General features: G+C 39.2%; 3 protein-coding genes across 3 annotated transcripts; 1 reads left to right on the top strand and 2 right to left on the bottom strand.

Annotated features, from left to right (window-relative positions):
• Positions 1-545: 545 nt before the first annotated feature.
• Positions 546-2,067, bottom strand: LOC110752010 (VQ motif-containing protein). Its single transcript, XM_021952585.2, has one exon. It carries the CDS (start codon positions 1,839-1,841, stop codon positions 849-851), a length of 993 nt encoding a protein of 330 aa, XP_021808277.2. The 5' UTR covers positions 1,842-2,067; the 3' UTR covers positions 546-848.
• Positions 2,068-4,669: 2,602 nt separating this feature from the next.
• Positions 4,670-8,098, top strand: COX6B (cytochrome C oxidase 6B). Its single transcript, XM_021952553.2, has 5 exons — positions 4,670-4,828; positions 5,765-6,055; positions 6,178-6,260; positions 6,397-6,478; positions 7,727-8,098. The coding sequence occupies exons 1-5, from the start codon at positions 4,787-4,789 to the stop codon at positions 7,778-7,780; spliced, it is 552 nt and encodes a 183-aa protein (XP_021808245.1). The 5' UTR covers positions 4,670-4,786; the 3' UTR covers positions 7,781-8,098.
• A 513-nt stretch (positions 8,099-8,611) lies between these two features.
• On the bottom strand, positions 8,612-9,877 carry LOC110751963 (histone H3.3). Its single transcript, XM_021952535.2, has 4 exons — positions 9,717-9,877; positions 9,474-9,545; positions 9,305-9,381; positions 8,612-9,114 (listed from the first exon to the last, which is right to left on the bottom strand). Exons 2-4 carry the CDS (start codon positions 9,543-9,545, stop codon positions 8,853-8,855), a joined length of 411 nt encoding a protein of 136 aa, XP_021808227.1. The 5' UTR covers positions 9,717-9,877; the 3' UTR covers positions 8,612-8,852.
• Positions 9,878-14,752: the final 4,875 nt, after the last annotated feature.

A 14,752-nucleotide genomic window follows, 5' to 3' on the forward strand; every position in this document is an offset into this window, starting at 1 on the left:
ACCATAGCATAGTAACGCTTCAAAACAGCATTTCAAGGCCCCAGGCTTCCAGCCAAAACATTTTTATCAATATCCACATAACTGGTCAAAGCAAAAGCATTTCTTCCACATTAGGCAACAAATTTTGTTTGAACGTGGAATACAAAAACATTTTTGGAGTTTGATCAACATCAACTATACTATGCAGTAAGCTTAGCACCAATCTCATTTGTGGCGTCTTGCTTCAATTTGGGAGCATAAAAACAAAGACCACTCTTTTTACCATTTGGGTTATTGAATATTGGCAAGCAAAATTGACGCAGACATGTTTTTTTTTTTTCAGTACATGCGATTGGGAAGGGGGGTTTACACACAAATATTCATTGGGGTGCCTCGGAATTTCGAACTTCTGACCACATGAGTGGAGATGGAAGAGCTCAACTACCCCACTCGCTAGACATGTTATACCATCCATCCAATTAGCAAACACACATATAGAAATTTCAGTTCATAGAAAATGTTCACAAACTGAGATAAGTAACTCCAAAAAAAACTACAAAGCATCCTTTAGCAACACAAATTCTGTATATATAACATTTTTAACCCTTTGATTAACCCCCAAATATCCAATACCAGACAAAGAACAAACCTACATGTCTCTCATTCTCATATATCCCATTTACAAAACAAAGAAAACCTAATTTAAACCGGCAGTGAACCATTTTCCGTCCACCCACCGGTGATTGAATAAGCCCCTCAACCCAGAATGTACAAAGTTCTTGTCTTTTTTATAAAATAAATATATATATAAAAAAACCCCTAAACCCTAAAACGACAGCGTTTAGAGCTCGACTTACCTGAAGAAACGTTTAGAAACCTCTCCATCTAGGGCTTGGAACAGGCACTGTCGGCGAGAGCGGAAGCTGAGGAAACCCTAATTGATTTGGGGACATCAAAGGGTACGGCGACCGAGGCGAATTCAAGCACCCAAACGGAAGCGGTGACGGAGGCAGAGTGAACTGCGGCTGTGACGCTATAGCCGTCGCCGGCGCTTGTTGCTGACTCGCCGAGGAAAGCATCCCCTGCTGCGGCGGCGCAGCCTGCTGATTCTGCTGCGGCGTCTGATTGGTCCAGCGCGGCGACACGAGTGGGGCCAGCGGCGAGAATCCCGAGAAAGCCTGGTTTTTGTTAGCATCGACGGCTGAGATTGAGTTGTGGAGGTACCGCATGTAGGCGGAGACGGGGGACTCGGCCGCCGCGTGTACGGTTGGGAAAGGAGGGAGAGGCGAGAGCGGGGTTGTGGACCGTCCAATGGAGTTGAAGTGAGCGGCGGCGGAACCCATGGGTGGAATGATGGAGTTGTTGATGGCGTTGGGGTTGGTGGGCGGGGCGGCGCATTCTAGCGAGGGAGGGGGGCGGTTGCTAACGTGAGCGAGGGGGGGAGGGCGGATGCGCTGGAGCCGGGAGCTAATTTGGGGCTTGGGCGGGTGGACCGCCGGCGGCTGCGGGTTGGAGAAGCGGTCGTGGTGGGCGGGGGAGCCGGTGAGCTTCTGAACGACGTCGCGGAAGTCGTTTTTGTTGATGTTGTACACCGGAGGCTGATGTTGCTGTTGCTGTTGTTGCTGTTGAGGTTGTGGAGGAAGAGGAACAGGAGGAGGAGGAGGTGTTGGGTTTTCAAAGTTGGGTTTTTTAAGGAAGTTGTTGTTGTTGTTTGAGGTTGTGGGTTTTGAGATCTTGTGAGAAAGCTTGTTGAGGTGTTTGAGGTAGCTGTCTCTGGTGGAGCTGCTGCTGCCACCACCACTGCTGGTAGTAGCAGAAGTGAGAGCAGAGTCAGAGGTTGAAGATGGACAGCTTTTATCCATAACAAACAACAACACAAAATCACATACAAACAGACAGACAGACAGACAGACAGACAGACTCTCTCTCACTCTCTCTCTCTCCTCTCTCTCTCTTCTCTGTGGGAGATCTGAATTATCTCCCGGTAGATTGAACGGGTTTGAGTTGTTGTCTGAGTGTTTTTTCTGTGTGTGGTGAGGAAATGGGGAAATGGGAGATAATCTTCTTCCTCTGATAGTCGGCGAGTAGGGACAAGACTGGACCATGTATATTTATATTTTATAAAATTTTAAAATATGGAATTAAATTTATTTTCTTTTTTGGAGGTTAAATTTAGAAACTTAAAAAAATAAAAGATATTATAGGGTCCCAAATCCAGAACACAAAAGAACCGATGTGTCTTTGTCTCTTTGGTCTCTTTTTCTTCACTTAAAAGAATAGAAGGGACATGACCCGTAATACAAGCCACGCATCTCTCCCTCTCTCTTTCTAATCTCTCACTAATCTTTTACTTAATCTCTGTCGAATCCCACCTTTCCTATATCTCACTCTCACTGTTCATGCAAACAAATTTTCATTCTAAATAAAATCCTGTTACTGTACGTGTTATGCATGTAGCCCAAGAGCATTCATCCTTGCGTACAAGATCGCTGTTCGATTTCTCATTTCTCTAATGTGTCACTCTACTTTTTAAGGTGATCATGAATCAAGTTTCCACAGTCAAAAACTCCAAGTCTCATACCCAAAACCAGATTAGGAAGGGTTTAAATGCTATTATTATAATTTCCATGTACAAGATAATCCCTTTTTTGGACGCAGCGGTTTGATTAGGGGAACCAACAAAACAACAACTGCAGGTTGTTTGGTAAAGATTAACCACATGGCTCTATTTCCATGTTTATATTTATATGAATTTAATGCTGTTGGGTATTTTCCAACTCAAATAATAATGTTGGCTCTTCTGGAATTGGAACTTTCTCATCTGGTCAAAATTCAATTACCTTAATAAGTTTGGTCTCTCATCCTCATCCTTTCTTAACTTCCCCAGAAAAAACAAAGGCTGAAAAAGCAGCACAACCTCTGCTGTGTTCTCACACTAGCCCATGTCCCAAAATCTTAGCCCACCACCCTATCAATCTGCCTGAAAATTCCCATTTTCTCTTTGTCTGGGGATATAAACAGATAGCAAACCTCCTTAAAATACGTGAAATCAAATACATAAAGACATTGGTTGTTGTTGGTTGCAGAATTTTACACCTCATTGCCTTCTATAAAGCTGAGGAATTTGATCATTCATATAGGATTTGTATAACTCATGGTCTTTTTGCATGCATAGAGGCTTGTTGGGTTTGTTTTATGATTTCAAGTAACTATTTTTAAACATGTTCTTCTTGTGCAAGTAGCTACGAACTATTATGGTCAAACAAAATCTAAAGCTCTTTACTTGGTAAGGGTGTTCTTGCCCGTTACCACTTTTTCAATCATGCAATTTGTACGGTAAAGGAGTAAAAAGTTGTACCAATCAATAATGAAATGGGGGGTACTTGATCATTGATCTCTCTCAATCCTTATCTTTTTCTTTCATTTCGTTTTTCCTTTGTTTTTTCATTACAATGTGCTTGGGTTCCTATATATACGCTAAACGTCAAAATAGTTAACAATCACTCACTTATCAAAATACTTTAAGAGTCGATAATTGATCTCTATTCATACGCATGCAGAACTATTCTAATTTCATATAATACTCAAAATCTCAAGGATCTTTTTATAGCTCAATTGCCCTTTGAGCTTTAACTAAAATCAATCTTTATCTCCAAATAGAGCTCGAGTCAATAGGGAGGAGGAGAGAACCAACATCTAATCATATGTGTAGACAATATGAATCTCCTTATCAAAAGATGTCACTTTGTCCATTAAAAATAAATAAATAAAAAAAAGTTGTGTAATTTTTTGAATATTTAATTTCAATTTGTTATACCTTTGTAGCTGCCAAAGTTCTAAAATGGAACCTTAATCAAAAGACTGATTCCTCTTCTCTAAGTACATTGTACACGTCAAATAATTGTGTTTAGTGTGACTACTGGTCTAAGTTTGGTACGGAGGTGACTCCTTTAGCTAGAAAGTCATTTTCTAATTTACCACACATCTCAACATACCTTAGGAAGTCTGTTTGAAATTGTATTTGAATTGTAGGCTGTGTTACTGTGTATACATTACTAGTCAATCATTAGTTACATCACTCTTTCTATTTAAGTTAACATTTCAAATTATACTTATCAATTAACTCTTAATCTAGTAATATCACTCTTTCTGATGTTTAAAGAGATCTAAGTTCGAATCCCCATTACCCGTTTAAAGGACTGAGTCCCACTTCAACATGAAGTGCCCGTGACTCCCCCACACTCCAACATTTGATGTAAAATTTATATTAAACTTATGTAAATTGGTGGGAAAATATTGGAAAACCTACATTGTTGTCCCCCAAGTAATAAACATGCGTTGTTGGCTCCCCAAATGATAGGTTTACATTTTTGGTCCCGAAGAAATGGAAGCTAGCTCCTCCACAGCATTCCTTGATCGAAGAACACACACATAGGACAAAAAAAAATGAACAAATTCCGTGACCAACTGTTGTGTATGAGCCCAACCCTATTTTATCTTATTTTTGGGTCAATAGCCCAACCCAAATTAGTAGCATCAACAATTGGAAGCCCTAAACCGGCCAGCCCCAAGCACCGGTCTAACTAAAAAACCCGACGGGTGGCTGAACTCCAATCATCAACTTATTATCAGTATAATTTTTTACTTTTACCACAGCAGTAACTCAGTTAAAATTCTCAGCTTCTAGACGGTAGACCTAACCATCCACACATTTCTCTCCCTCTCTCTGTCTCTTTCTCTCTCTGTCTCTGCGCTTGGCGGCCTAGGATAATACGCGAGAGCAGCTGAGGTAGATCGCATTCCATCAATGGCGGAGGCGCAAGGCGACAAAACCCAAACCCTAGCTGAGGTAACATTCCGATCATCTTCTTTATGTATCGAAATGTTACAATTTCGTTGATGGCAGTGGTCACCGATTTAGTTCGATCTAGAATCTAGATGCTATCACAAATACTTCATTTAAAGTGAAAAAAGTTTTGAAATTCTGCACCCAATTATGGATCTAGTTTCTGGTTTAATAAGCTGTCAGTGAATTCTATCTATTGAATATACTATTTATTTGTTTTTAATTTATGCGCTCTTGTTCGAGTTTGTCATTTTAGGATGATTAGTTGTGCCGAAAAAAGTTTTTTTTTAAATATATATTTTAAAAAAATAAAGTATCATTTCTTGTTGATTTAATTTAAAGTTATGCAGAATTACTTGAAAATTTGATCAAAGGTCGCGGGCTGCGTTGTTGGCACATAGTTGCTGTTTTGAACTCGACTGGATGTTCTTATGGACAAATGTTATGCTTTGATTACCTATCTATGATATGCATTTCAATTTATTTTGAATATGTTACGTTGTAAAACCCTTTAACAAGTCAATTGTTTTAGTAGGATATTTTTTAGGCCAGTCAATCAATTAGGCATGACACACTGGGCTATTAAATAAGTAAACAGTTTATGTGGGTATCCTGGATGGAAAAACATCACCTTGCACGACATGCTCCTAACTGAGTGTGATGTTGCTGAGAGTGCTCACCCCCTTCCCCTTTTCCCTTTCCCAGACACGCCACCTACCGAGTTGTATTAAGCTGAAAAAATTAATCCACAACCTAGTTGTTAACACCAAAAATTATTGCATCCTGCTGGTTGCTGTGCCCTGTGGCTGTTTTCTGGAGAATGATAGAACGATTCCAGTCATTACATGCTTCATTATATGCACTCCATAGTTAGTCCTTTCTTTTAATGACACAAGATAATAATGGTTAAAGTGTTTTCCCTCATACTTTCACGTACAGGAATACTCATTGGAGAAACCAGATGTAGCTACCAAACCTGTCGAAGTAAAAGTGGTTGAGAATCCAGCGACTGAAGTTGTCCCTGAGAAACCTGAGGAAACACCTGCTGCTGCGGAAGAAAGCTCAGAAGTTACACCAGCTGGCGAAGAAAGCAATGAAGCCAGTCCTGCTGCTGCTGGCATAGAAGCCACAGAAACCAATCCTGCCACTGAAGCAGCTGCTGAAGAAAGCAGTGATAGTACTGAAAACTCAGGTGATCAAGAGGCAGCTGAAGAGACACCTGCAATTAAGGTTAATCTGCCTATAAAATTATCAATGATTTCTTTTTGTTCTTTATTTTAGTGCATACTGTGTTATATCTTTTTATCTTTATTTGTTCGATCTATTCACTAACATTCTATTTTTGTGTCCAGATTGAGACAGCACCTGCAGATTTCCGTTTCCCAACAACAAATCAGACAAGGCATTGCTTTACCCGATATGTAGAGTATCATCGGTAAGTATACAGTGTCCCACCCACCCCCGAACGCTCCCATCTGTTCTTTGAGCTCCCTTTACTTTATCACTTACATCCTATCTTGGTGCTGAGGTTTTCGACAATGTCTTCACTATTCTATTCCAACTATTTTCAGGTGCGTGGCTGCAAAGGGGGAAGGTGCTCCAGAGTGTGACAAATTTTCAAAGTTTTACCGTTCTCTTTGCCCTGGTGAATGGGTATGTAATTTCAGTATTTTTTTAGGTCCTAGAAACTGTAATGTTTGTCATTTCTATTTAAAGTATGGCCTTCTGCATCCTCAACATGTTGAATCATATTGCGTTCTAAGTTTAGTTTTCTTAAGTCTTCTTCTATTGAAGAAGTTTATTGCCTCTCTATATGAGGCATGGCTTTTGACAAGTAGGTGTGGGACTTAGGATCTGAACAAAAATGGTTGACAAGGGCACTATCAATTGATACCTTGTGTAAAAACGAGGAGTTCTGCACAACATAACATTTTACAGGACTTATTTTGCAGATCTTATGTTGAATTTAATGTTTTATTCTTGTTGATCTCTGCATTTTTAAATTTCACAACCAATATCTTTAGCCATTCTATTGGTACTTCATTAGCATTGGTACTTTTCTAAATGCGTTTTATAGTAGAAACAGAACCTCATTAATAAATAGTTTTCTAAATTGGATCACTTGCTATTTTCTGAATATTTGAGCATGGTTAGAGCTTTAATCCTATTCTGAGATCAGCAAAATGTGAATTCTATGAAAAATAAGTGTTCCTATTATTTTGATAGTTTATTTCAACTTTTTCTGCCCTGGTGTACAAAAGATGTTGGGCAAAATCTTTAAAAGGTTTCTGTTGAGATGTTTTCTATGCTACGACCATTGCAGAAATTTTTGGGTTTTTCATTAATAGGCCCATTTTAGGATGACATATTATACAATTACCCTTATAGAGCCTATTTCTAGAGAAAAATCCAAAACTAGCCACGTGTCATTTTCTAATTGGTTCTTAGAAAATTTTAACACACTAAGAACCAATTAAAAAAGAACAAGTTGCTAGTTTTGGGTTTTTCTCTTCAAATAGGCTCTATATGAGTATTTGTATAATATGTCATGCAAAAATGGGTTTTTTACTACTCTTTTCTTTCTTATTTAAGTTTTTGCTAATGGGAGAGAATATCCCTGTATATGTCGTGATTGTTTGTGAATGTTGTTAGAAAAACATATGAAGGGTTCTTATTAAAAAAAAACATTTGAAGGCAAGAGTGATTTGTAAGTTGTGTCTTCCTGCACTTTCATTTGTGTGTGGGGGATTTGAACATTATCCATTATGCATATCTGCGTACTTGCTATAAATGGAATGTTGTATTTCGTTCAATACTGGTTTTCTAGTTGGCTGCTTATCTGTCTGTCCTGTATCCTTTAGAGGTTAATGGTGTTCCTGTTGTACTATTTGTGTGTTCCAGATTGAGAGATGGAATGAGCAGAGGGAGAACGGAACCTTTCCAGGTCCTCTGTAGACGGTGTCTGCTTAAAATCCAAGATTTGGTTTGCTTTCAACTATTATATCCAAGTTTTTCTCCTATAGATGAGTTTCTACATTGAGAGTGAACTCTCAGGGAATGCCCTATTTAAACCCATGAATTAATAAGAAATTTTGGCGCCTCAGAATACAGCAAAACTGTAGCTCATGAAATGAAGTTATTGCTGTTCAGTGTTCATCAATGAAAAATATTTTTCTTCTTCCTTTCTTCACATGGTAAATTTTTGCACTAGATGTTGTACGACAGTGTAGTCGGAGTTTTCTGATAATAAAGAAGCATTTCCTTGGTGGATGATTTCTTTCTTTTTTACTGTCTATGAGATATTTCCTAGTTAGATTAACGTGTGACATGCGGATGACGGTAGGTAAGGCTGGTTTTATGTATACGCTTTGAACAGCATAAACAGTAATTAATGATGGTGCTATGGCCATTGCATTGCCCAAGAATTCTGTTGCGTGGTTGTAAGGGTGTCGGTCGGACAACCACACCCACGGCAGCATCGCACCACTCCTTAGGGCAGGACAGTTCTACCATAAGGTGGATTGAAAAGACAAGGTGGTTGGTGTTAAGCAGATGAACAAACTAAATTTAGGTCTGGCCAACCATTATTTCCCAGAAAAATGGCAGGACCCCAAGCATCTAATTCACAAGCCACATACTTATATAGCCTGCTTATGCTAAGAAAATAATTTCAAACAGCTAATGCGAACCCAAGATGTCATTGCAAGTGCAACAACGTAGAGATTGCAACTTCGCCTCCAAAGGGAATTCAAAGGAATTAACCAAACCATCACATGCCAAGTAATATGAAAAATAAACTGCATTCATCAGGTAAATAGAACTTAGAAGAGGTTCAACACAATTACAATTGTGACCAATGAAGACAAGTCTTGTACTCGTTAAAGATTACAAATTAACCAAACTTACTTAAAAAAACCCTAAAATCAAAACCATTCCAGCCCTATAATCATGAACTCATGACCAATTCAATCAAATCAAAGCTTTGCCCACCAAGCCCCATTTACATATTGTAGCTGCTAATTCTTCCTTAAGCCCTCTCGCCTCGAATTCTCCTGGCAAGTTGGATGTCCTTGGGCATGATTGTAACGCGCTTGGCATGAATGGCACAGAGGTTAGTGTCCTCAAACAACCCAACGAGGTATGCCTCGGCAGCCTCCTGCAGGGCCAAAACAGCATGGCTCTGGAAACGCAAATCGGTTTTGAAGTCCTGGGCAATTTCACGAACCAGCCTCTGGAATGGGAGCTTCCTGATCAGCAGCTCTGTGCTCTTCTGGTACTTGCGGATTTCACTGCGTCATATTCACAAACACATCACGATCAGAATTCAGCAACAAAACATTATGCTTTTACGAAATACCCAGAATCAGAATTACAGCACAAACACAACTTAGGAACAAAATTCTTATTTCCAAAGAAACCCAGAATCAAAATTTAACAACTTTGTAGGCAGAGCCAAAGGGTAGGTTTTTGAATACGTACCGGAGGGCAACAGTTCCAGGGCGGTATCTGTGAGGCTTCTTCACGCCCCCGGTGGTTGGGGCTGATTTGCGAGCAGCCTGGAAAAAAACCCAGATCAGAATTAACAAATTTTTAAGATACAAAACTGATAAGGGGAAAAAACTAGGGTTTGAAGGGGTTATTTACGAACCTTGGTGGCAAGTTGCTTCCTTGGAGCCTTGCCTCCGGTGGACTTGCGAGCTGTCTGCTTCGTACGGGCCATCTGTAACCACAATTGAATCCCAAAGATCACAACCCAATTCGATTCTATAAAAACCCAATTTGAAACAAAATCTACGAACCCTAGTTTCCTAATTATAGAAGCAACAACAATGAATTGTATCAAAGAAGAAAAGAACATAAAAAAATTACAAAAAAGGAAAAGAAAGATTACCTTTTGGATTTCTTAGATTCGAAGAGTCGAAGACGAATTTTTGGGTTTTGGGAAAGAGAGGAAATTGGGTTTTCAGAAAACAGAAAGATCAGAACTTCGGGTACGAATTGGAGGTTGTACTGTTTGTGCGTTATATATAGTGCTGGTTCAACAACTCAACGTGACGGCGGAATCGCGGACGGCCACGTTTCACATTTACTGTGTTTGTCCCGCTGCCCAATCGGACGGTTATTATGTTGGCCTCTTGTGTTTTTTTACGACCCTTAATCGACGGTTCAGATGTTACCGTTTGTCTGTGCCACGGATTCTAAAACTATAATAGTCGCTTTCTATTGGTCCAAACCAGTACACTCTCTCACCCGAGATTAACAAATTATTCCTACCAAATAAAGTTTAGTGAATGTGTTTAATTTCGTTGCCCAATTTAATCTGTCACATTAAAGGAAAAAAACTCAAATTATGAGCAATAGTTCATGAATTTGTATCGTATTTTGGTAATTGAATTCTCAAAATGGTTGTTGTAGCTCCTTAACCCCGCTTATGTTAGCATCATTGATCCTTACGTTACATTTTCTCTCAAAATTATGGGCAAAATCATGGCCGGTCCATTAATTTTGAAGGCTCAGGAAAAAGATTTAAGGCCTTCTATGTTCAATACTTACCTCATTTTGAACAAAAATTAAAATTAAAAATTTCAAACTAGGTGTTAAGTTTGTTAGTTTATGTAAAAGAGACTCATTATAAAATTTCTCCTATATAAAGAGTAAAGAAAAGGGCCCAATATTTTTTAGAATAAAGCCCAAAAAACATCAGTTACACATTAAAAAAAAAGTTTTTTTTTTGTTTTTTTAGTCTGAACCACGAGGTGGTCCTGGATAGGCCCCAACTATGGGTGGCACCTTTAAGCCTTAACCACAACCCAGACTAATCCCCGCTCACATGTGGTCGGCATGTAAGAGGTAAAGTACTGGCCAAAGTGGTGACTCCATACGAGAGTATGGATCGAACCCCTGACCTCTCTTAAGGAATGAGAGTGCCGAACCACTCACCCCAACCACCTTGGTTAAATTTATTTTTTATTTTTTACCATAACTCTTGGGTTAAAAGGTTTTACAAGAGGCCCCACTTTTGCAGGCCGTGTGTCGTGGCCCAACTCGCACAACCTATGGGTTGGGCAAAATAATATTGTCACGTTCTGTTGCGTCGATTCAGCTGCATCAAAATGAATTCAGCTGCATCCTCAACTTATGATACTCGCAAGTGCACGAGCCGTTTGGTAGTATAACATATGTAAGTGCGAGGTCGATCCCACGAGGATTGGTGATTGAATGATCCAATTCATTTCCCCTACACAAAATAGAAACGAAAAAGAAAATAAATAAAACAAGAAAAAAGGAAATAACTCAAGCAAATAAGTTCCCAAGTTCAATTAGATTAACGGATTGATTCTAGCTAAAGTATGATTAAGCCATGATGTTTGGTCCTAACCTTGTGTTCCTAATTCCCTAATTTGATCATTTGTTGTCTAACCTAAAATTAAGCATTAGGAACCCATTAAGCATAGAAGAACAATTTAAACAACCAAGCATGTATCTAATCCCTGTTGTCGAATGTCCATACATACTCTTCCTATTCATAGTTCAATTCGAATTAAAGCATGGTGTCTACTCTTAATTCAAACCAAGATAGCTAACATGCAAGCCTAAATGGTGATCAATCATTCAAACTAGCATATTAACTTATAAGCATAATGAATAAGAACAAAAACCATAATTGAAACTTGGAAACTAATTAAACCTGAATACTTAAGAAAGAATGTACATTACAAATAAAATTAAAGTAGAACTTGAAAACTTGAAGGAAAATTTAGTAAAATCATTTTGTTACAACAATTGACAACTTGAAAGGAAACTAAGAGAATGTGAGGGAGAGAAGGGAAGGGAGCTCTAGAGAAGTGTTTGAGAGCTCCCCCCATTGGGGTGTGTTTTGAAGTTTGAAGGCTTCTCTATTTATAGGGCTAAGAGGGAGGAACATCATGATGAATTCCAACACCACCATTCCTCTTTTAAATACAATCCATAACTCCCACTTCATCTTGTCTATGCTAGTGTGGTTGGAATCAATTTCATCCCATACTTCTTTTGCTGCTCTTGAAGCTTTCTTCACATGGGTTTTCAAAGGTATTCAATTGTGGCTGCCTTTTGCTTCCAACCCATGTGGTTTTCTTTTGATTGCTAAAAAGAAATGATTCTTCTGAACCAGACTTGGTGTAGGAAGGCCAGAGGTTTCAAAACGTATCCAATGGGGCTCAAATTTGGATATGTTATACTAGACACCCATTGGAACAACTTCTATGAAGAAAGTATTCCCATTGGAGTAGGAGAAGTGTGCGTTTTGGGCCTTGCAAGTTGGCTGCCGAACAGAGACTGGAATTGACTTCATTTCTTTCTTTTTGCTTCACATGCATGCACATGCTTCTCTTTAATAGCTCCAGCATGTACCAACTTGCTCCTTTAGACTTTCATACCCGGAATGCCTCCCTACTTCACTCATTATGTTGGATACAAAGTCAGTTTTGGCTAAAAGGAGGCACATGGCTAAAAGCTGGCAACTTCAAATCCTCCTGAGCAGGGTTCAGTGTTGGACGGGCTAAGGACTCCAGATATGTTCAATTGGGCTGAAATTTGGATATGTTATAGTACACACCCATTGGAACAACTGTCATGAAGATCTTCACCTTATCCGAGCCCCAGAGCATGCTGATCCAAGCCCAAGAAGTTGGCCTACGAAACTGGGCTGGCAAGGGTTTGTAGCCAAAATTAGTTTATCTTTAAGCTCTTCTTCCATTCACCCAAATCAGGCCTTAACATGCATGGATTGCATCATTTCCTATCCAAAGCCATCATTGTTACCTAAAGCTCAATGAACTGAAAGATAAACACAAAAATGATTAAAAACACAAGTTTAACTCAAAAACATAACCAAATCATAAGCTAGAAGGGTACAAAATGATATACAATTATGAACCGATCACATTCATTCTGCTAGTAAAAACACTAGCAGTCCTAATCTCCATCCTCCCCCAACCCAACCAAAACCATCGACCAACCCCTTCTCCGACATATGTTCAATCACCCACCTCCTCCACCAATTCGATCCGCCCATCCTCAAGCAACAAACCCAACCCACCCATCCTCAAGCAACAAATCTAATCCAAACCTCCACCATGGAAACCACCTCGAAGCCACATTGCAACACCCCAAACCTACCCAAAATTGATCTCCCCACCCAATCACCCCTAATCCAACGCACACACCCACCCAATCCCAACCCCTCTCCCCAACACACCACCTCCCCTACCCTCCCCTATTTGTCTATCTAATATGCTAGGAAATAATTTTTATGTCACTATCGAGATTATTCTTCGCTAATGGTGATGTGAATGGTGGGTTTAGGTACATAGTGGTAGTGGGAGTGATGAAGCTAGCGCAAGTGATGGGGGTTGTGCTTGAAATGACCATTTTGTCCCTAAATTTAACAGAAAATGTAACAAATTTGACAAGACTAAGTGCCAGTTTGGCATTGCTTATTTGGGGTAATAAGTGATTTTTAAAAAAATTTGGGAAGCCCTACCCGTTTGGTAAACTATGAGAAAATCACTTATTGTTAAAAATTGCTGTGAGAGAAAGCTATAAGGGAAAGCAGCTAATGAGGTGCTTTCATTTTCTGATTATACAGGAATCAGTTTCGAAGAGGCGCTGAGTTTAATGATTATGCAGGAATTATTTTTTGATTATGCGAGAATTAGTACCAACAACACTTTTAACAAAAAGTTTACCAAATGCCAAACTGCTTTCTCTCACAGCAAATCTGACAGTGATTATTTTCACAGCAAATCTTACAATTATATTATTTATTTTTTGTATTTACAAGTTAGTATTAGGCTATGCACTCGTAGTATTATTTTTGACATTATATATGTGATCCTTTAGTAAATCACATAAATATTTTTTTACGAGCTTTCAAATTGAACACTAAAACGCAAAATGTTAGAGTTCGGGAGGTCTATAAATATATATGACTTATATTTTCCAAGCATATAAATATATATGTGTGGGAGCAATTAATCGCACGCTAAATCACTCATTAATGAAGAGCTAAGTAACGCAATCGTCTAGAGTTGGTAGAGGTCGATTCTTATGCCATAATTGATAGGAGTGTGGGCTCCGTTGGAGCATGCACCCACTATATAATGGGCCTAATAGAGTTTCCCTATGGTCTTTAGTCATCTCAAGCCTTGCTAGGCAGCAGAGCCCAAACATGGGCCCAAGAGCCAAGTAGGCTTAAGACAAGGCTTACCTGGGCTTCACAGAACATACCCGAATATGACCAACCTTTGGCAACACGCCTCCAAAACAGATCAATATGGATCCCCAAGATCTTCCTAATTATTGTAGCATCATTAATCTAGGAGAATATGCCCATCTATTTTAGTCAAATATCTCACACGTTCCAAATCAAACAGCTAATTGATTGAACGTGTAAAATTATGGTCATAACTCCCCCAATTAATGCCAATATACATCTTCTCACGACAATAAACCAACCACTAACGAGTTATATAAAAATCCGACGTCCACCACGAGAGGGAGGTAACATTCCATTAACCCACTGGCGGACCCAGCACATGCTTATTGTGGGCAGCTGCCCACACTTAAGTGTTTTCTTCACGAGTGCTGCTATTTCCACCCACCTTATTTTCAAAATTTAAAAACAAATTTATCCATTTGTAAAATGACTTTTAAGGACTTTAGATTTAAAAAAAACACCTATTCTCCTTCATCCTTGTCAAATCCCAACTCCTCCCTCTCTCCCTCATCTCGACCAAACCCAAATCAAAATTCCAATAAAGCTTCAAAATTACCAACTAGGTCCAATCCAATTCCATCAGATTTCTTCTCAGTTTCTGAACCCAAGGGCACAGGCTTTCTGTTCCATTTGCTCAGTTTGCTCTTCATCTTCTTTCTAATTCTGGC

This window comes from Prunus avium, chromosome 1, assembly GCF_965620075.1.
Source record: "Prunus avium chromosome 1, drPruAviu1.hap1.1, whole genome shotgun sequence".
In the NCBI taxonomy this organism is placed as follows: Eukaryota; Viridiplantae; Streptophyta; class Magnoliopsida; order Rosales; family Rosaceae; genus Prunus; species Prunus avium.

Excerpts from the sequence above, each read along its gene's own strand:
- LOC110752010 (XM_021952585.2), bottom strand. The coding sequence starts at position 1,841 with ATGGATAAAAGCTGTCCATCTTCAACCTCTGACTCTGCTCTCACTTCT.
- COX6B (XM_021952553.2), top strand. The coding sequence starts at position 4,787 with ATGGCGGAGGCGCAAGGCGACAAAACCCAAACCCTAGCTGAG. Across the intron at positions 4,829-5,764 it reads AAACCCAAACCCTAGCTGAG|GAATACTCATTGGAGAAACC; the intron begins GTAACATTCCGA and ends TTTCACGTACAG. Across the intron at positions 6,261-6,396 it reads CGATATGTAGAGTATCATCG|GTGCGTGGCTGCAAAGGGGG; the intron begins GTAAGTATACAG and ends AACTATTTTCAG.
- LOC110751963 (XM_021952535.2), bottom strand. The coding sequence starts at position 9,545 with ATGGCCCGTACGAAGCAGACAGCTCGCAAGTCCACCGGAGGCAAGGCT. Across the intron at positions 9,382-9,473 it reads GGAAGCAACTTGCCACCAAG|GCTGCTCGCAAATCAGCCCC; the intron begins GTTCGTAAATAA and ends GTTTTTTTCCAG. Across the intron at positions 9,115-9,304 it reads CCTGGAACTGTTGCCCTCCG|TGAAATCCGCAAGTACCAGA; the intron begins GTACGTATTCAA and ends AATATGACGCAG.